Genomic DNA, 21,558 nt, shown 5'->3' on the forward strand with positions numbered 1-21,558 from the left:
TTCCTCTTTGGGCCTGTGCTCTTTAGATTATATAATAGGGGGAAAAATTTGGAGATCAAGCACTAAAAACTGTAACTTTGTAGACAACATGGGCTATACTATCAAGATTTGAGCAAAACCCCAATCTGATTAGCCCAAAGGGCTTGTCATTCAAAAGGAACATCCCTGCCCTCATTACTGCTACCTCCATAAGGACCAACCCAAAGCTGCTGTACTGTTAATACTAATGGTTCTAGTTTGGCCCAGTGGTGGGGTAGAGTAGGGGCAGGAACCAACCGCACAGTGGAAGAGCTGCCAAGTAAACATGTTTTCCCCAAATCAAGTCTTAGTAGAAACTTTTCCATTGGAGGACTTTCTCTAGATCAAACATTTTTTAAGTTCAGTGAAATAAAATAGTATTTTTTAAGGACTTGAGATCTACAATATATTTATATCCATATTTCCAAACATCCAAGTCTAAAAGACATAAAAAATAAGTAGCGATGCAGTCACTGAATAGCAAGGCATGTCCACATTTCAAAGAGGCATAACGTGTGAAATGATATAATAGAAGGTCAAAAATATGAAACAGATTTAGCATAGTCATATTGCATTGGAAAAAAAAAAAAGTAGAACACACTATTTAGTTACCTAAATTAATCTACAGGAAAACGGGATCTTAGAAGTCCTCCGACGAACCAAGCGCAGATAATCTAAAGGTGGGGAGTGCATGTTTTATTTCTATCTGTCCCCTTTAATAAGAGAACATGAGGTAATTAGAAAGTATTCAATGCATTCTGGACTGTTCTGCTAATTGTCCCAGGCAAGAGAAATCAAAATGCTTCAGAAAAGTAAGGCCTAGTTGAGTATTTGGGTAGAGGCCCCCCCTTCAATCAGCTAGTCACTAAATGGAAATTTCATTATACGCTCATTGTGTAGAGATGGATTGATCACGCTGTAGAAAAAGGCTGGTTGCTGAGGTTCTGTCTCTTCCGTGTTTTCTCGGCCTCCTCTGCTTTTACCGAGTTAGGTCTTGAGAGTGGTGAAGGAAAACAGGTCATTTTTCCTTCATAAAGTATCACTGGGTGATTCCTCTATTTAATTATATGAACCTTATAATAGTTACAGATTAAAAAATGTTTTTTTAAAATTTTTCATCTCAAAGAGTTCTTAGTCCCCACCCCTCACAAGGTACCATGAAGGGGCACTAAAGTGCATTTTGATGCAGGGGAGTAGAGTTTGAAGGTGCTGTCCAAGCTAAGAACCAAGATGATGCTGTTTAAAAAAGAAAGGCAATTCCTTCTACCTCCATCTCTGGAGTCAACTGAGGGAGGGCAATGAACTAGACCCTCACCAGAGGATTGTCCTAACTGTTAACTTTAGAGAAAACTGTGTAAGGACCTGCACATATAGACTCATTTATTTGTCCAAAATAGCAAAAATAGGCCTATTTCACCCTTAAGAAAGTATTTGCAAATTTGATCAGACACGATCATAAAAGTGTGAATGGATTCCAGAGGCAATCCATGTGGGCATGCTCGGTGGTACTAACTATGTGTCTTCAGCTTAAAAGAACATGCTGCTGTTCGTTTTCATCAAAACATGACTTCTAACTACCATAAATAAAATACGCATGGAACAATTAAATCTTTTTCTTACAATAATTACTTTTACATTAAAAAGTCACCATCATCTTCAGATATATCGAAAATTAGGACTCTAAATCTTATTATTTCCCAGTCTTAGTTAACAATCTTGCACAGGCCCGATAATCCAAAACTTGGAGCTCTGATCTACACAGCTTGGCAGGTTTCACACAGTTTCACAGGTAGGCAACTGTGAGATATGCTTTTTTAAAATTAGCATTTTCTATCAAAACAGTCTGAAATCGTTTAAAACCCTCATAGAGACTGCATTTGTGCAACGGCACAGTCACGTAGCTAGAAGGGAGAAAACAAAATACAGTCTGGAAGATTCACCACGGTCCAAGTTTTCTTGGTCCTCAGCTGAAACCACGATGAGCCCAGGAAATCCAATTAAATACAGTGCTTTACATAGGAGAGGAGTTGGTCCAAGAATAACTTAAGCTACTAAACAGGGACAGTCTCCACCACGGGCGATTTGATGCACTCTTCGTGCAATCTGCTCTTTTCTGCGAGGCTCAAAGAATCTTCAGCAGGATGCTCTGAAATGTGACTGTCCCCATTCAATGCAGAGCCAAACCCTTCCTGGGAGGGGCCTTTCAAGTATGAGTGAAATTCCACTTGAGGATGATTGGACCTGTGTTCGGGATATAAGCTATTGCAGGGCACACCGCTGTCGTTTTCCGAAGAGGAGCAGCAGACGATGACAGAGGGGTTGGCAGCTGGGTAGTGGGAGGCGCCGTACGCCTCTTCCGCTTGTCGGGCATAGTCCACGAATTGCTCCGGGGTCATGGTGTAAGGCACCAGCGAGAGGGCACCGCTTTTGACAGTCTCTCTTTCCGAGTAGTTCTCGGGGATCTGGTTGGGAGTTCCTGGAATGTGGCTGTCTATTTGGTAATAGAGGGTAGAAGAGTTGGCATAAAAGGGAGCGCTTTTCGCGTGGCTTTCGTGGACGGCCGTGCCATCGGAGTAACAAAGGACGGAAGGAAGAGGGACCCCTTCGGCATGGGGACCCAAAGCTTCCACGAAACTGTCCCCTTTCTCGTCGTCGTCCTCGTCTTCCTCCTCGTCGTCCTCGTCTTCCTCCTCATCTGACTCGCTGGGAGCCAAGCTTTGGGTGCTGGAGTCCGTGACTCCGCTGCAGAAGCTGCTACCGTCCTCCTCTTCCTCTCCTTGGCAATCTAATTCCTCCGCCGACTGCAGGTGCAGCACTGCAGCCTGGGGTTCCGTTTCAATCTCAAAATTGTCTGCGATGGAATATCCGACGGAGTGAGCCACAGGGCCCATGGAACTACTGTGGGCACTTATCTCCCCGTGGCAGCCGTTCAGCGTGGGGATTTGCTGCTCTCGGTTTTTCTCCAGTTCAAGTTTCATTATTGTGTGCAAAAAGTGAGTCCGGACACGGATAGGATTAAATTCAATTCTACCTGCTGTGTTACTACATCCTTCTTTAGTGCAGCCACATGGGAAAGACATTCGATCCACCTTGGAGGGAAGAACACAGATTAGCCCCCTGGAACTCTTACAAATCAAATAAAAATCCAGTACCTCAGGGCAAAGCCTTTGAAATCTGGGATGACTTAAACCCACTTACGCCAGAACAAACGACAATCAAACTGCAGACAGAAACAAAAAGGGAAGTGAAGGCTTAGAACATGAGTTAACCTAATTTTAAACCCATACTCAAAATAAAAATGAGTTATGGTGTGTAGTTTTGTTCATTTATCCCTCCTGTGCTTTCTTTCCTTCTGTCGCCATTCTCCGTTTCCCTCTTCTCTCCATCCCATTAATTTTGCTCCCATTTTTTTCAATGCTTCTGTCCTTTCCCCAAGCTCCCTTTTTTTCTGCTGCATGCCAGCTCACAGGCTCAGTTTTAAACAAACTTACTGCCCTCATCCCCACCTGCTATTTTTAGTCTAAATTACATGACATTCCTCATTCAAGCCAGGAGTTTTTCTTTGCTTATTATAAAATGAACTTCTCTGCCCAAGGTGTCCAGATTGACACCACCTTAGTATCAAGCAGTGTGATAATTCACTCTCACTGGTGTACCTTCTCATTCTTTTGGATCCTTGGTAGGTGATGCACGTATGCAACTGCAGGCTGCGATGCGTACGCACATTCATGATGGTGACTGGTGGATTTCTGTTTAGTTGCTGGCTCCCCGGCCTTCCCTACCCCTCCCTTAGACTACAAGCTTCTGGAGAGAAGGAGATGTTCATTTAATCAATATCCCATGATTATTCGAGTGTTTGGACTCTGTAGATAGAGTGATTAGGTTCAGCAAGTGTTGTTGGACTGAGCTCTTCACTCAGGTGATGAGTGGAATTCTGGGCAATCTAAGGGACTCCTAAGATATTTGCTGGCTTAGATTCCACCTTTATGCAGACCAGAGCACAGGCAACCAGAAAGAACTTGCCCTTCTTTCCACCTTATCCAAGCATGGGGTATTTCCCATGCAAGAGAGGGGAAAGTGGATTCTAGCACAGTCATCCCGGTCCCCACAAAAAGTAGTAGCAGATGTCGAGCCAGAATCTATAGCTACTTTCTTACCTGTGATTCCATTTTCTGTGAATCTACCTCAAGCAACTGTTCAACTGATAAGAACTGTCCTCTCCCTTTGTCTGCCTGAGAGGCTCTTATTGAAAAAGTTGAGTTTCTGCATACAATAAAAATCCCTAACTAATCATGGCGCACCAATGATATAGATGGATAGGAACCTGAGAAGCATCTAGTTCAGGGCTTGGTAAGCTCTTTTTTTTGTAAAAAGGCCAGAGAATAATTATTTTAGCCTTTGTGGGCCATACAGTCTCTGCGACAACTACTCAAGCTCTGCTGTAGAAGTATGAAAGCAGTTATAGGCAACATGTAAACACACACAAAAAATACATGGCTGTGCTTCAATAAAACTTTACTTACAAAAACAGGTGGCAGGCTAGATTTGACCTGTGGGTTATCGTTTCCCAACCCCTGATCTAGCCCAGCCCATTCATTTTAGAAGTGGGAAAACTGAGCCCAGTAAGTTTACCTGACTTGCCAATTTCACATCGTGGCAAAAGGCAGAGCCAGGAGGAAAACTCAGTTTTCTTAAGTCCCAGTCTAGTAATTTTTCCACTAATCTACACTACCTCTAAGCAATCATCATCCATTTATGGATGGATCAGAGAATACAAACTTTAAATGTTAGCGATGTCATGATCTCCCTAAATGCTTGTAAGAAGACAAAATAAGTTTGCATAATAAATGAATCCAAGAGCAAACAATTTCAACTGACAACTGCAGCTTGGATTGCCTTTCACACTATACCATATATATATATATATATATATATATATATATATATATATAAATATTACATATACCCCTAAATGTCATTGAATTAGTATTTCTCTCTTCTTGAATCATGTGTCTTGCCTTACCCCAGAATTATCCTCCACGTGTGGGAAACTTCATTACATGGAACACAACTGCCTTTTTAGGGGTTGGTGTATAATGTCATGCCTTCGGATTCCTTGAAATCCCAATCCTTACCTGACACTTAATGCCTGCCAGGCTGCAGGTACATGTTTCTGGATCACAGAACACCCGGCAGTCACAGCCACAGTCCTCTCGAGATAGGCGGATGGCTCGTAGCTCATGCTTTTCCTCCACATCAATCTTTTTCACCCCAGAGGCCCGCAGCAGTGCTCTCCGTTTTTTTGTTGGCAGGGGTTGGAGAAAGAAGTACTCGTCTACCTCGGTGTTGTCTAAATCGATATCATCATCAGAAATGTCATCCACTGTAAGAGTGCTAGCTTCTTCAGATTCCACGGTGCCATTCTTCGTCATCTAGAAATACAAAGCAGTAAAAAAGAGACTTAGCATGGACAGGGTCTAAAATCCCTACTTCTGCACTTGGTAAGAATGAAGCTATTATATAACATTATGTCCCCATAATCCATAAGTGTTTGTGGATAGGTGTGGGAGATTAAGAGGTATAAACTTCCAGTTACAAAATAAATGATTCATAGGGATGAAGAAAATGTTTGTGAGTCAAATCATTTCCTTTTACTTTTCTCTTTAGAGAAATTACAGGAAGGAAAATGAATTCATCAAAATGATAGGCTTTTAAATGGACACAAGACTTGTTAATTGGAACTCTTAACCTCTTAATGTTAGGAGGTATAGTTGCTGGAGCTTTCAGCCTGCGCGATGTGAAAAAGGCCAAAGGTTACAGATGCCCATCAGTTGAAAGCTATTGTTAGACTCAGTTTGTGATGGGCAGATTTGATGTTGGAATAAATGTGTCCTTGTTCAGAGGTGATAGCATCTTAGCGGAAGCTACTGCCACCTAAATAAGCAAACATGTCCTTGAAATAACAACCCTGTCTTTTGGGCTCCAAAGAAACTATGTACTAGGAAGTAAAGTTTTGCTGTCCTGTGCTGTTGGGATTACAAACACGGTTTCCCTACAGAATGTTCCATGAATGAGAGCTTGATATGACGCACTTAGTCAGGTCACTGTGCTCTCAGTAAGACAAGGAGCAGAGGGCAGTGTGGCAGGCTCTTGCCAACAGGCAACCCAAACAATGAACTCCTCCCTCGAAGGAGTTCATAGGAAACTGCCCAGAGCAATACCTTCCACATAATAGCACCTGTGGACGACTGTGTCTCATACCCATAACTTTTCTGCTTCTGTGTATATTTCTTTTCTAAATTAATTTCATCCATCGGGAAACCCTGAGTCAGTATTTCACTTCTTACCACCATATCACCACATAATATATTTTCTTCATAAAAAAACATTTAGAAAGAGACATTTCCTCTGAATATAAGCAAGAACTATATTCTGGGAAGCAGCACAGGAATAAATGAAGAAACTCAGAGATTATTCAAGGAAGTTCTAGATAGGGAAGCTATTTTGATTCTTTAACTTTTATATGTATCACTTTCATGAACTTCATTATCTGCAATTATTACTATGCCTTTTGATCTTAATAACAATTCAGTTATTACACAGTTAAAATACCCTGGTGACACCAGACATCAGTTTCTTACCTTCCTAGGAAAAATCCTACATTTAGATAAGAATATTTATTACTGACCAAAAATCCCAACCTGGACAACTCTGAATGTATTGAAAAACAAACAGAAGACTGATTTTTGCCCTCAGGTAGAGGAAACAACACAGTAGCAAGTGTATATTAAAATATATTGCAAAGGGTCCCTGAAATGCATTGTCAAAAGCTACTAATTTATGTATTTTTTTATATTTCAGAGCTTAAATCTGTGTTCCTATAAAGTTGGGCATTTCCTTTTATTGGGTTTTGTTTCTTGGTGTGATCTGTAATTTATTTCCTTCCTTGGAATTTCTTTATAAATGTATTGGTTAAGCTGTTTTCATTTTTCTGTGATGTCCACTAACAGTAACTGGTAACATCACAAAAACAACAAAAAACTTCATTTCATATCAACAGGGTTTGATTTTTAAAAAAATAATGGTTGCTGTCATATAATACATGAAATCTAAAAATCAACAAAAAGTAAGACTTCAGCAAACATTTAAAAATATGACAATTTTTAAGGCAACATGACTAACCAAATGGCATCTAAGAATGAAAAAGAAACAACTGTATCTCAAATAAACTACAGATGATGCTTATTCCAATACCGTATGATCCCACTCCTGGGCATATATCTGGAGAAAACTCTAATTCGAACAGATACGTGCACCCCAGTGTTCACAGCAGCACTATTTACAATAGCCAAGACATGGAAGCGACCTAAGTGTCATCGACAGATGAATTGATAAAGAAGATATATATAAACACACACACACACATATATATACATACACATATATGGGATGAAATATTACTCAGCCATGAAAAAGGATGAAATAATGCCATTTGTAGCAACGTGGATAGACCTAGAGATTATCATACTAAGTGAAGTCAGACAAAGACAAACATTATATGAAATTGCTTATATGTGGAATCTAAAAAATGATACAAATGAACTTATTTACAAAAGAGAAACAGACTCACAGACAGAAAGGAAATTTATGATTACCAAAGGGGAAAGGGGAGGGGAGGGATAAATTAGGAGTTTGGGATTAAAATATACACACTACTATATACAAAACAGATAACCAACAAGGACCTACTATATAGCACAGGGAACTATACTCAATATCTTGTAATAACCTATAATGGAAAAGAATCTGAAAAAGATATATCTATATATACATATATATATGAAGATATATATACATATTCAGTTACATATATATGTATGTGTGTGTGTATATATATATATATATATATATATAAACTGAATCACTTTGCTGTATACCTGAAACTAACACATTGTAAATCAACCATATTTCAATAAAAGTTTAAAAAGTACAATAAAACAATTCTTCACTCATAAAAAAACAAATATAAGAGCCCTTAGAAATAAAATCTGCATTTCTTATTCCCACACTTAAATTACAATAAACAGTTTCATTTTTAAATAAAAATTCAATTAAGAATCTAAAAGTCCTTGATACACAGCTAGCTACATACTGTTCTTACTCTTGTTCAAGAACCCACAAGGGGCCTAATTTAAATTTTCAAAAAAATCTCACATTATCATTGAAGTGATCTGGCAAGGTTTTCTCCTCATCTATCCAATATCAACTCTGCCATTTCTAGTGAAGACTGGAAATATTCTAGTTCAGCCCGGTTAATTGGCTTATCCCTTTGTCCTCACGGTTTCTGGTTTGGTTACGTAACCACTGACAGATACTATTCTCTGCTGTCCCCTTGGAACTCCTTCCCCAGCCCTCTCCTCCAGGATATGCCCATTTGCCCCTTTAAAACGCAGACCAAACCTATCGAGTTTAAACGCTCCTTTAAATCAGAGTATTACATACATTATTTTCAAATGCATTTTTCTATATTAGAGCAACAGGGAAATAAGTCAATGAGCTCTCTATTTCTGTCCATCAACTCATGTTCATCATGCTTCCAAGATCTTGTACAACAAACTCTAGGGAGTCTTCTATGATTTCCTCATCTGTTTTTGCTGACTCCTTTACCCCATTGGCCCATCTTCACAAGAATATTTATTTTGTACATTTTGTCTCTTTGACATGAGTGATACCTATGAATGTCTTCTTCCTATCTCAAAATAGAATCATTGAATTTTCAGATGTTAGTTCATCAAATACAGCCTCCTTATTTTATGCATTACTGAGGCTCAGATTAATTGTGTCCCCTCCAAGACATGCTTATAGAACCTAATTCCTGACCCCTATTTTAGCATGCTTTTCCCTGTGTAAAACAGATAGATTCCAAGTTTTCAATGGTACCTAATGCAGTACAGGGACTGTAATGTGGAGTTAAACCTCAATGTGTCTAACAAGCTATTTTGTTTACAAAATAAATACATACAGAGTAACCAGCATATTCAAAGGAATGCTCTCTTTTGAAGTAGATTCCTTAGAAGCCAGTCTGGGATTTGGACCATTTCTATCTCAGTGTTCTTTTCCCAAAGAACACTGCCTTTCCAAGAGCTCAAACAAAGCTTGCCAAAAATGTGGTTTAAGGAGACCACCAAAGGATCCTGACCTTCAAGCCTGCTTGTGTGTGCGTGTGTGTGTGTGTGTGTGTGTGTGTGTGTGTGTGTGTGTGTGAGAGAGAGAGAGAGAGAGAGAAAGAGAAAAGAAGAGAGATTGGAGTTGGAGGTGAAAGAAAGGTGAGAGAATCAGACATGAGACGATAATAGTAACAGTTCTGAATCTGTGTGTCACTGCTGCAAGCACTTTACCTGCGTTTACTCATTGACCATCACAAAAATCTCATGAAGTAGATATTAGCATTCTATCCATTTAACTGATGGGGAAACTGAGGCACAGGAATGCTAAATAACTTGTCCAAGATCATAAGCAGTGAGGTGTGTACCACATCAGAATCCTAAATATTTAACTCTACAGCTTGGGTTCTTAACTGTCCTGATAATTATATAGACATACTTTTTATATATTGATATATATTCAGTAATCTTTTGTGCTTATTTTACATTAGGCTCTAAGTGTGTTGGTGCACAAGACATGGGTCTTGAAATCAATGGATTAGAGTAAAGAGAAGAGGAATCTAGTAATTTTAATCCAATTTATAAGGATTTCCTAGCTGAGCTTGAACACAAGGCATTGAAACCATGCAGGAGGGCCACCTTGAGGTGGGGCTGGTGACGGGGTGAGGAGGGTAGACTTTCACACCTAAGCTTGAATCTGAAGGTGGAGTAGCAGTTAGCTGAACAGGTGGAGGCAGAAGGTATTCCCCACTGAGCAACAACAGCTTCAAAGGCCTGAGATGGGACAGAGCATGCATTCATTGGCTTGCAAATTAGCCAGACTGGCTGAACTTTTGTGGCATCCCTTCCTGTCTTGATCCATAAGCAAAAAACAAAAAAGTAAATAAACATTAGGTTTTCAGAAAGTAGCATCTCCCTTCCCCTGCCTTAGCCATTTTACAGGTGAAAAGTAATGACTTAACTCATAATTTGATTTAGTGATCCTTATCTTATTTTATATTTATCTCGCATATATGTGCATTTATTTATACTGTATTGGAAGTATCTTAAGGTGTGTGTGTGTGTGCGTGTGTGTGTGTACTTGCTTTATTCCAATGATGCTACTTAAGATAGGACTTAGTTCTTGAGCCACTGTGTAAACTTGTCCAGACTCACTCTACAAATGAAAGGACTGTAACTTTTCTTAAACAGAATTGAAACATCTTACTTTTGCAAATCTGTCTGATATGTACTGTTACGTATGAGTAAACAGTTCCCAAAGCGCAACAGAGTAAAACCTTTGCCCATCTAAATACGTTGGCGGGATGGGACACATTACACATTACTGTCAGAATCGGCGGAGTGATTCTCAGGCTATCCTGAATCAAGTACCAGGTCAGGCGGGGGAGTGAGTGAGTGGGGGGAGGGGATTATCAACTCAGCATTCAATCTTTCGTGTTTTTTCTTGGCTAGAGCATGTAGTGGATATATTCCACTGTAAATTCCTACAAGATGAACTTTTTGATGAATTAAGTGCTTGAAGAAACTAATTTAGTGCAAAATGATTATGGAGAGGGAAACAATACTGAAAATGTGGATGGACTATAATGCTGAAAACAAAACAAAACAAAATAAAACCCACAGAAATAAAAACACTTCCCTTCAGTGGTTAAAAGGTGCTCTTAGTAATAAAATCTCCTGGTTATTACAAAGTTCTTAACACATGTAACAATGACAGTGGAAACAAGAATGTGAAAGAATAATTCAATTCCACAAACACTGATTCCTGCCTATTATAATGATGATGATATGTATAATGAGTGGGCCAAGCTATCATATACTGAAAACCAGGTACTGAACTCCCTCCATACTTTATATAAATTATCTCACCTGATTTGCAAACAATCTTAGGAAGTATTTTTACAGTTGAGAAAACTGGAGCTTTTGTTTTTGGTTTTGTTTTGCAACAGTGCTTTTTTCTTTTTTTTTAAATTGATCTTTATTGGAGTATAACTGCCTCACAATACCGTGTTAGCTTCTGTTGTACACCAAATTGAATCAGCCACATGCATACATATGTCCCCACATCCCCTCCCCTTTGAGCCTCCCTCCCATTCTCCCTATCCCACACCCCTAGGTCATCGCAAAGCATGGAGCTGATCTCCCTGTGCTATGCTGCTGCTTCCCACTAGCTATTTTACATTCGGTAGTGTATATATGTCGATGCTACTGTCACTTGGCCCCAGCTTCCCCCTCCCACCCCGTGTCCTCAAGTCCATTCTCTATGTCTACAGCTTTATTCCTGCCCTGCAACTAGGTTCCTCAGTACCATTTCTCTTTCTTTTTTTTAGATTCCATATATATGCCTTAGAATACGGTATTTGGAGAAAACTGGAGCCTTGAGAAGATAATTTGCCAACATCTAGTTACAAAGATAATTAGTGATTGCACTGAGAATCAAACTCAGGTCTATTTGACTCCAAAGCTTGAGCTAGGCTCACGAGACCCGTTTGGAGTGAAAATTCTTAGAGTAACAGGAAACCTGTATGGAAGAAAAGGATACGGTTGCAGCCACGCTCGAAGAGCCGATCTCAGCACTGCAGGGCAGGAGGCAAAGAGCAGACAAGCTTCCTTATAATTAGCTCATTCAGAAATAAAAAAATATATGACTCATATACAGAGAACAGGAGCTCAAAAAAGAAGACAGGAAGCCAGCTGAAGATATGACATTCTCACCAGTTAGCATTTCCTTTGAGTTTTTATTTTGTGGGCTTGCGGAGGTGTTCTTTCTAATAGATATGCCAGCAAAAGAAGCTGGTCCAAGTGACAGCTACCACTGTTGAAATAATGTTACTTTTGATTTCCTCAGCTGACTTTTAACTCTTTTACCCTGGCCTGCGTTTAATCCGCATAGCATGCTGCCTCATTTTGTAGTAATATATTAGTGCTGGTAATTGGCTTTATGTATACCTCCCTCATTCATTCTACCGTGAACACATTGAGAACAAGGACCATATCTGTCTTGCTCATAACTCTGTCTCCAGCACTGTGTTAACTGCAACCTCATACTAATTGATTAATAAATATTTTTGAATGAATGAATGAACATCCTTAATCACTGTGCTATACCGCCAGCCGTGTATCAGGTATCAGGGTTTACACGTGTATAACAGTGCTTCCATCTAAGCAGCTTCTAGTCTGCTGGGGAGATGACCATGTAACAAATGTGATACAGTGTGGTAAGTTCAATAAAATACATGAGCAAGTTACAGAAGCAGTGGGAAGGAGGAAATGATTGACAAAAAAATGGGAGGGGAGGTACAAAGACACAAGTAGAATTATTTACTTCTTATTCTGATTCCACAGTCTCTATCAAGGAGAAAAACCTTTAAACAAGAAATGGGAAAACAGCTAGGAAGGATTTCATGTCAAAACAAGAGGTGGGAGAGAGTGAAAGAGTACTCAGCTGTTTTACGTAAGAATACCCAGGCCCAGGGTATTCATGTTTTAGAGCAATGAAAAAGCTTAAAGTTATGATTGCTCAGTCAAATATCTGTGAAGAGTCATAGGGAAAGGAATTAAAAGGTAATCAAAATGCAAGTGAATTATTATTTTAAAAAGTGCTAATTCTAGGGCTTGCCTGGTGGCGCAGTGGTTGGGAGTCCGCCTGCCAATGCAGGGGTCACGGGTTCGTGTCCCGGTCCGGGAAGATCCCACATGCCGCGGAGCGGCTGGGCCCGTGAGCCATGGCCGCTGAGCCTGCGCGTCCGGAGCCTGTGCTCCTCAACGGGAGAGGTCACAACAGTGAGAGGCCCGCGTACCACAAAAAAAATGAAAACTAAAAAAAATAAATAAATAAAAATAAAAAGTGCTAATTCTAGATAAAATTCCAGAAAAGATGAGTTAAACAGATGGTCTGTACATGTGAAAAGAGGGAACAGTGACTGTTGCCTGGGCTCACTAGGGAGAAAATGTCCATTTGTCAAATTAAAGCCCATGAAGAATCTTAACATATAAAACAGACAAAAGCAAGAGTGAGGCACCCAGAGCCCTGACCCCATGGAACATAATTAGAAAACCAGTGATCTAGTCTTGAGATTCTCTGACAAAATTTCTTATGTTCTGTACATGGAAGGATGGGATACAAGATGATTAATAAGGGTATGGTTGAATGCATGGATTTTTAGTTAGATGAAACGTTGAAAATGTTTCAAAGAACAGCGATGCTCGGCTCCTTTGCACCACCAATGAGGGGTGTGGCACCTACACATCCTATCGGCAGCAGTGACCCACCCGGCAAGGAATCTCCAGGGAGGTCGCTGTGGGGTGGTGACAGGAAAGTCTCCCCCTTTTCCTCTTGAGGGTCACTACTCTGAGAAGGTATCCTGAACTTGGCCCTGTCTTGTTAAATATAGTTTTAAAATAATATATCGGATGAATAACTAAAAGGCAGGCTAATCGCATCTTCAGATGACAAGATTAGATTAGGTTCATTAAAATAAAAAACAAAACTTTGTTGATCCTTCTCTGTACACCATGTCTAGCACTAAAGAGGATTCTTGCCCAGGAGATGTTAAAAAGTTTTAATTTATGTAATGATGCAGACCTGATTTACCCGGGTTTTGTGTGTTTGCTTGCTTGTTTTTTGTCTGTTGTTTTACTTACCACCAACATAATATGAACAAAAAAATTGATTAAGGTCCAGAAAGCTACTGTACCTTTAGTGTATACTGTGGATAGAGTATCCACAACTTGGGAGAATGTAATGTAACATACTGAACAAATCTCACTAGGAGTACAATGTCCAGATCAAGTACCATATTTTGAGGTGGACGTAAATAAATAGCATTATATCCAGAAGAAGGTAAACAAGGCCATAAAGTGTCTGAAAAACAGCAGGATTAATGAAAAGAACTAGGGATGTTTAATCTTATAGGACAGAGACACATGGAGCCCATACATATAGCCTATTATCAAATATTTGCGTGCCCATCAACACTGCTTTCAAACACTTGGAGTTTGGAGAACTGGGACAAGATTTATTCTACGTCCTTAGAGGCCAGAATTAGGGTCAAAAGGTATAATTAGATGATAGCAGTTTGATCAACAGAAAGAAGAGCTTTCTAACAATTTACAGCTACAAATGGAATTGGCTTTCTCAAAAAGCAGTGTGCTTTTATATATAGTAGTGTATATATGTTAATCCCAACCTCCTAATTTATCCCTCCCCCCTTTTCCTCTTTGGTAACCATAATCAACTATGCTACAATAAAATTTAAAAATCAGTGTGCTTTGGGTTGCCAGAGATGTATAGTAAGAGGCTGGATATACAAATCTGCATTTTTATATGCAAATACACACACAATATGTATTTGATGAAAGGAATTCCTGGTTACATGCTACGAGCTGGATAGATAACCTGGTCATTAAGGTCTCTGGCAAACTGAAGTAAAACATTCATATCATTTTGATACTCAGTCAAATCTTATAGTATAATTCTTTGGCTCATTAGTTGTTAATTGCAGGTGGCAAATTGGAACCAGATTAATCATGTCCTTGAAGAACCAGAAATGTTAGGTTGTTTTGTCAGCTAATAAATATTTCTACAACCTGAATTTACAATGAGTCTTTGGTTTACATATCACCCCAAAAGTCACCAGAAAAGATGATAATATCAACAATAAGACATATAAATTTTTCATACATTCCTTTATCCTCCCTTCTGGTTCAGACAAACTTTGTCTCTTTTAGCGGCAGCTAATAAGCTAAATGAATCCAAGAGTGTGCTGATAAATATTTAACAACTGGGTCTCTTAAAAAAAAAGGGAGGGGTGTTTCTAATTTGTTGTCGAATTTGTTTGTCTAATTGTGCTGTTAGTTTTCTGTTTGGCAAGTCGCACGGTGTGAATACTCCCATCGTGGGTGATTTTGAGCTACCATGGGGAAGAGATGAGACAATCCTCTTTAGCGAAGAATTTTTACAAGCTGGCTACAGCGCACCACTGCATGAACCCCATATTTTAATCAGGAGAATCAGTTCAACAGATTTCTCCTCAATAAGAAAAGAAGATCAATGTTTACTGTACAGGAAGAATGTAGAGATGTGATTACATATGCTTAAGTTTTCCATTTAAATGAAAATGCCAGCAATGTTTTGAAAGAACCTATTCTTAAATATATTGCATTTGCTCAGGGCTGAAGCCCAGTCTCTCAGGATGCATCATTTTGGTTAGGTGTGTCTTCTCTGTTCTTGTCAAAATAGGCTGTACATGTGACATGGCAAATGGAAATCAAAGTTTTGCATTCAGTGTTGGAGCAGGCCTCCACTGAGGGATGCATTCTGGAAGCACTGGTACTACGTATGCTCCTGAGTAATGTCTACAGAGGCTGACAAAGAAGTTCTGTAGGAATAAGTGGCGCTTAAGACTACCAAGATCAGCAGATTCTGACCCGTCTAATAAGAACTGTGGTATAAGGAAATAGTTAAAACCACATCCCCAAATTTTGAAACTATAGGTTAGAGATATTCGGTGTCAACCACCTCTCACAAACCTCTAATCCCTCCCATCTCCTAGGTATTTAAGAACTTTACCCGTAGGTTAGTTAAATCACAAGACTCTTAAGAGGATACAAGGGGCAGGGCTGGGGGTGAAGAGGAAGAATTATAATATTGTACAGGTAAATTTCTAAATGAATAACACACAGTCATAAATCTAAGATTTGGGGCGAAGGAGATTTAGATAGAGATATTTTCAAGGTTGCTCCTTAAAGGAAGAGTCACCATCTGGTAACTTTTTTTATGAAGAAAGACAGCAAACCACCAAGCATTAGTCAAGGAACACATGAGAAAACTGTATAACTTTGGAAAGCCTCTGGAAATGGTACAAGAGTAGAGAAAGGCTTGATCTTAGAAAGGAGAGGAAAAACAATCAATGTTGAAAAAACATTGAGAAAGAGAGTCCAGTGAAAGCTGTGAAAGCTAAGGTACATTTCCTACACCAAGGTAGTAGAATCCAGTAAGATATAACCCCAGAGGCAATTGGAAGGCCAAGGCTCTCTTGAAACATACAAATAGCCACCTAATGCATTTTACAGACCCATGTGAAATGGGAATAAAGTCTAATGTAATTGTTCAACAATGTGGTGCAGATGATGAAATCTAAGTACTTAATTTGGAAAAAGGTATAGTATTAAGATGACTGCATTGATTACTGTGAAGAGTACAACATGTTTGAATGGGCTTGACAGGGAAAAAGTACTGTGCTCTGTAATTTAGAAATCTAAAGCTAGTTATTTCTTCTAGAAACATGCACTTTATTCAATAAGCTTTCTCTATTAATTGTTTCTAGGCAATGTTTGGAACACCAATGCCAACAACAAAAAAGACACACTTGAACCCCCAAAATAAAATTGGATTTGTTCTACAAATCTAATTGCATATATTATTTCTTAATATATTTAACTCATAATTTGATTAAGAGATGAATCACTAAATAAGAAGACATTTTACAATGAAGAGCTAAATTTCTATCTTATTTTGTTTCCAAGGAAACATCAAGAAACATCAAGATGCGTGTCTGTGTTCTTTTTACTAACCTTTCACTATGAAGGCCCCATGGTAGGAGGTGTTGTTGTATAAATGGGCTCACTATTTAGAACCTAGAGAGACACCCTGGAAAGACGCACAGGTAGAATGGAAAGAGAAACTTCTTACTCTTCTGGGGCTGTTGGTTCTGAAGTAAGTAGGAAGGAAACTACCCAGTTCTAAATCCAATGAGTTTCCTAGCAAGGGCTTAGGAAAAAGTTTGATGCTGAGAGCTTTGGAAAATGTTTTTTGTCAGATGCTGCCTTCTCTTTCCTTACTCAATGGGCAGTTCGCTGTCACCCACAGAGGGCCACCTCCAGGCAAAACCGAAGTGGCAAAGTTTGTCTTTAATAATCCTCCCTTTCCTCTTTGGACCCCTCTCTCAGCTACTGACCCTCTCTTGCTGCTCCAGCCAAAAAATGGAATCAATTTAGTCACATTTCGTTGCTTATGCCAGAGGTATATTTCAAAACAAACGTCAAATTAAAAGTGAAATTTCAAGTATCAGAGTGAAATTTTTGGATAGGTAATGTTTTTGGATAGCTAATGTTAGATTTGGGGTAGTTAAACCTTAGACAAGCATAGTCAATGATATTTAAAAACTCATAAAAGTTAATACACTAGAGGAATCACAATTAAAATATATGTTTTCCTTCATTAATTCCCCTCAGATTTTTTCAGCCAGTGAGTCCACATTGCCGTGATCTTTCATTCGTTTTATGTGATATGTGTTTCCGAGTTTTTGAATACTTTCAGTATAGTGAGACTTAGATCAGATCACCTTAGAATCCCATTATCTTTTTGCTTGATATTCATTTGGAAGGAGTGATGATGTCCAAATGCCTTTTGTTTATATCTTCACCAAAAGGGAAAGCTGCATGTTTTCGGTTATCAATGACAAACCAAGACATGACACCCACTCGGATGAATGTCTTCCCAACTTCCAAAACTAAGCACAGTGACAAAAGTGAATCAATAATAGAAGCCTCTTTTTTGCTTCTTCTTTAGCGTGTTAAAAATAAAAGGGTAGAAGTAACTGAATACAAATTATAGTATCAGAATATATCATTGCCTGGTATGGAGGAAGGAGCCTGCAGGTGTGTAGCTCCCCCTAATAGTCATGGAATGTACAATGTGCTTCAAAGGTCACCACAATAAATCTTCTCTCATATAGAATTACAGTCCCCCAGCTGTTAAAAAACCACTGCACACAGTACCAAACCCCAGAAAGGGACAACTCCCTATAGGTACAGAGATTGTCTTTACCAACGCCTATAGGGAACAATCAATTAATTTTAGAATAGTAAGGAACAGGATAACAAAACCAGTTTTCTATTGAGTGAGCCAGTTACTTAACATCTCTGTGCTTCTTCTTCTTCGGCTGTACACATGGTCTCATAATTTACCTACCAGTGGGGTTTTGTTAGGGTTAAATAATGTTTATAAAATGCCTGGCAAATAAAAATCACTTAATGAATAGCAGCCATCCCTATTGTTCTGCCAATATTTGAATCTGGAGAACGACTTCACCCTTTGGGTAGGGGGTAGAGTTGGTTTGCAGCGGGTGAGAAAGGCAGAGGGTGGATTTCAGAAGCAAATCTGAGCATTATCATTAAATTCGGCTACATGCAAAGCAATCATGGAGAACAACAGTAACAGTGTCTTGCTACCAAAAAATCTTAAGAGACTTTCGTTGAAATCTGTCAAAAATACCACCAAAGGAAATATAAGACACACTTTAGGCTAGGTTGTGTCTAGCCTCACTTAAGCAACTGCCTTCTTGTAAATTGGGAACAAAGCACATGCATACATTGCAAAATACATAAAAACAAGGTGTTTCGAAACACACATCACACCTCTGCCAACTGACTTCATACTGGAAACTAAAGGTACAGGTAACACAGATGTGCTTATGGTGCTTCTGCTATTTAACCTGTGATCCTTTATGTTTAGCACTCTGGATTTCCTAAGAAAGATTTCCTTTTTCATTAGATAATGATGGGAGAGCATTTTCTACATATTGACAGGCTGAGGGCTCAATACAAACATAAAGAGTGTCTCCGGTTGAGGAAAAGGTTTTCTGAGCTGTGTTTCTCTCCAGTTAATCTCTAAGGTGGCACAACGAGAGTTATCTCCACCTGGACCTCTCCCAGACATCACTTTGATAACTCAAAAGCCTCTCAAAAGCAGTATCTCCAAAAATGATCTCATTATATAGAGATGATCTCATTATATAGCCACCACGGCACAGCCCCCACCCCACCCCACCCCCGGCCTGAACCTGCTTCTCTTCCTGGATTTCTTGTCATATCCTCGTTATTGAGAAAAGTAATATCACCCACAACCCATTTAGTTTTGCAAGCCAGAAATTCAGGAGTCATTCTTGACAGTCCCCCTCTTTCCCTTCCTAATCCAACCCATCATCAAGGACTGTCGATTTTATTTCCTAAATTACTCCCTCTGTCCATCTCTCTTCCTCTCTCTACCATCAGTCTAATCTAACCTACCATCATCTCTCTCCTGGACCACTGTAATAGCCTCTTACCTGGTCTGACTCCATAAGCTCCCCCAATATGGCTGCCCCTGCCCCGAAACTATCCTCACATCATAGCATGAACTGAATCACATTACCCTGCCACCCCCAACCCCATGCTTAAGACTCCTGTACGACTTCTGATGGCATCAGGATGAAGAGGAAAAAAATGCCTCAACCAGACTTACAAAGCCCAACCACCACCACCACCCACCACGTTATTCTACTTTCTTCATCTCTGCTCCAGCCATGCTAGCTCTGTGTGTTCACCATGATTCCTCCTGCCATGAGGCAGCTCCAACTCTCCCTGTCACCTGAACCACTCTCGCCAACCCTTCCTGTCTATGTGTGATTTCAGTTCAACCATCACTTCCTTGAGGAAGCCTTCCTTGACCTCTGGACCACATCAATTCCCTGTTACTTACTTTCATAGCACCTTGCAACTCCCCTTCATAGCACTTCACGAAGATGTGATTTTATTTTGTCTACATGATTAATATTTATCTTTCCTATTGATTCGTAAGTCCCAGGAGAAAAGGAATCACGTCTATGTTTCATACTACATAGTCCCAGCCCAAGCACAGGGTCTAGGATCTAAAGAAATATTCATAGGATGAATAAGTAAACAATGTCAGGTAAGTTTTCCACACTGCTTTCAGGCCACCATACTGTTTTTGCTTTAAAAAAGCCTCAGCAGACAGTCTGTTGTGGAAAATGCCCAGTTTAATCTGTGGATCTAAATATGAAAATGGTTAATGCAACCAAAGTGAGGTAAGGATGGGGGTTTGGCAAAAAAAAAAAAAGTGAGCGTCTAAGGTTTTTTTACCTTTAGCTTTAAAGAATTCAGCTTTTCCTCCCTGAGGTGTTCTCTCAGCATCTCGCGGTGGAGCCTCTCCTGCTCTCTGGCAAATTCGCCCAGGGTGTACTGGCGCACGCTGTTGTGACGGCTAGACATGCCCAGGGTGCTGCCGCCTTGGCTGGGCACGCTCGTGAAGCCCTGCCTCCTGGTGAAGTAGTACACGGTGACGCAACTGAAATGCACATTCTTCGTCCTCAGCCGCTTCTCCCTTTTAAGGATGGAGGAAGCTGAAAGGGAAAGAGACAGTTCAGTGAACAGCCAGGGCAGCAGTCTTCAGAGGAGGCGAAGAATTAGAAATTGCCACTTGATGATCTTCAGTCTATGGGCAACCTTGTCTGGCTGGGAGACACTAAAAATGTGGTCTCTCAGAGTTGGCACCGGTTTCTCTTTCCTCTCCTCTATTTTCTTCCAGCTGTGGCAGACTAGACTTTTAAGTCCTTCTATAATGGTGGTCTAAGCAAACTTTTAGGAAAGTTGCCAGTAGTCTGGATCCGTGGCACAATTTAATTTCTCATTTCCCCTAAACTTTTACGTTTTACTTTTATGGTTTTCACATGAGCCGTAGCATACTATAATCAGAAAAGACACAAACTACGAACGCTTTGGCTCTTATTTTGATATGGAAGGCATCTGGCATGAAAAACATGTCTGTTTCTAAATTTTAGAAAATTCCAAAAAGCAGTAAAAAATGTACACCAAAAAAGGCTCAAAGGCACCATTTAGGTATTTTTATAACCTAAATCTAACCAAGCTTTCATTTGATGAAAACTCCAGTAAATAACATTACAGACAGTGGGATTTTAATCCAAGTATACACTGAGAAAATTGAAAACATCATGAGATATATCAGAACCTTTATTACTAGTTACAGGGAAATCAAGATGCACAGAGCACCATGGAAGGTTGAGATACACACCGTATTTGAGGGGAAAGAGAGCTACACATTATAATCCTGACCTTTTGGAGTTGGAAGACATGCTAGACATCATCTAGCCCAGTCTTTTTATTTTGTAGTGAAGTAACCCAGTCTTACAGAATTTGAGTTATTTCTTTCATGAAGAAAGAAATGAATGAAACAGACAGAAAGAAACAATGGACTCCTTGGACGTAAAAAAATACATATATGAGCTAACATTTATGGACTATGCAGAGAACTTTACATGAATTATCTCATCTTATCCTTATAACTCCTTGTGTTGAAATTACCCATGTCTCCATTTGAGGAAACCAATCCACCAAAGGTTAAATAACATGGCCAAGGTCATATAACTAGTGGTGAAACTGGGATTCATTATTCAAGAGCCCAGTCTTTTAACCATCATTTCACAGTAGACAGCTGAGGTCATGCTAAGGGAGCTGAACAAGGCTGAGATTTGGTGTCCCATTGCTTCTGGTAGATGTCAACTGCTGCAGACTCCAA

General features: G+C 39.6%; 1 protein-coding gene across 1 annotated transcript in view; it reads right to left on the reverse strand.

The window, feature by feature from the left end:
• Positions 1-2,069: 2,069 nt before the first annotated feature.
• The window catches only part of CSRNP3 (cysteine and serine rich nuclear protein 3), a 68,868-nt gene continuing 49,379 nt past the window's right edge, over positions 2,070-21,558 (reverse strand). Inside the window, exons 2-4 of the mRNA XM_032638301.1 lie at positions 20,106-20,365; positions 5,154-5,450; positions 2,070-3,107 (exon numbers count right to left, since the gene is read on the reverse strand). Of these exons, the coding sequence (XP_032494192.1) occupies positions 2,070-3,107; positions 5,154-5,450; positions 20,106-20,365 (1,595 nt within the window). The remainder of the gene's footprint in view (positions 3,108-5,153; positions 5,451-20,105; positions 20,366-21,558) is intronic.

The sequence above is a fragment of the Phocoena sinus genome, chromosome 7 (genome assembly GCF_008692025.1).
Source record: "Phocoena sinus isolate mPhoSin1 chromosome 7, mPhoSin1.pri, whole genome shotgun sequence".
Taxonomy (NCBI): domain Eukaryota; kingdom Metazoa; phylum Chordata; class Mammalia; order Artiodactyla; family Phocoenidae; genus Phocoena; species Phocoena sinus.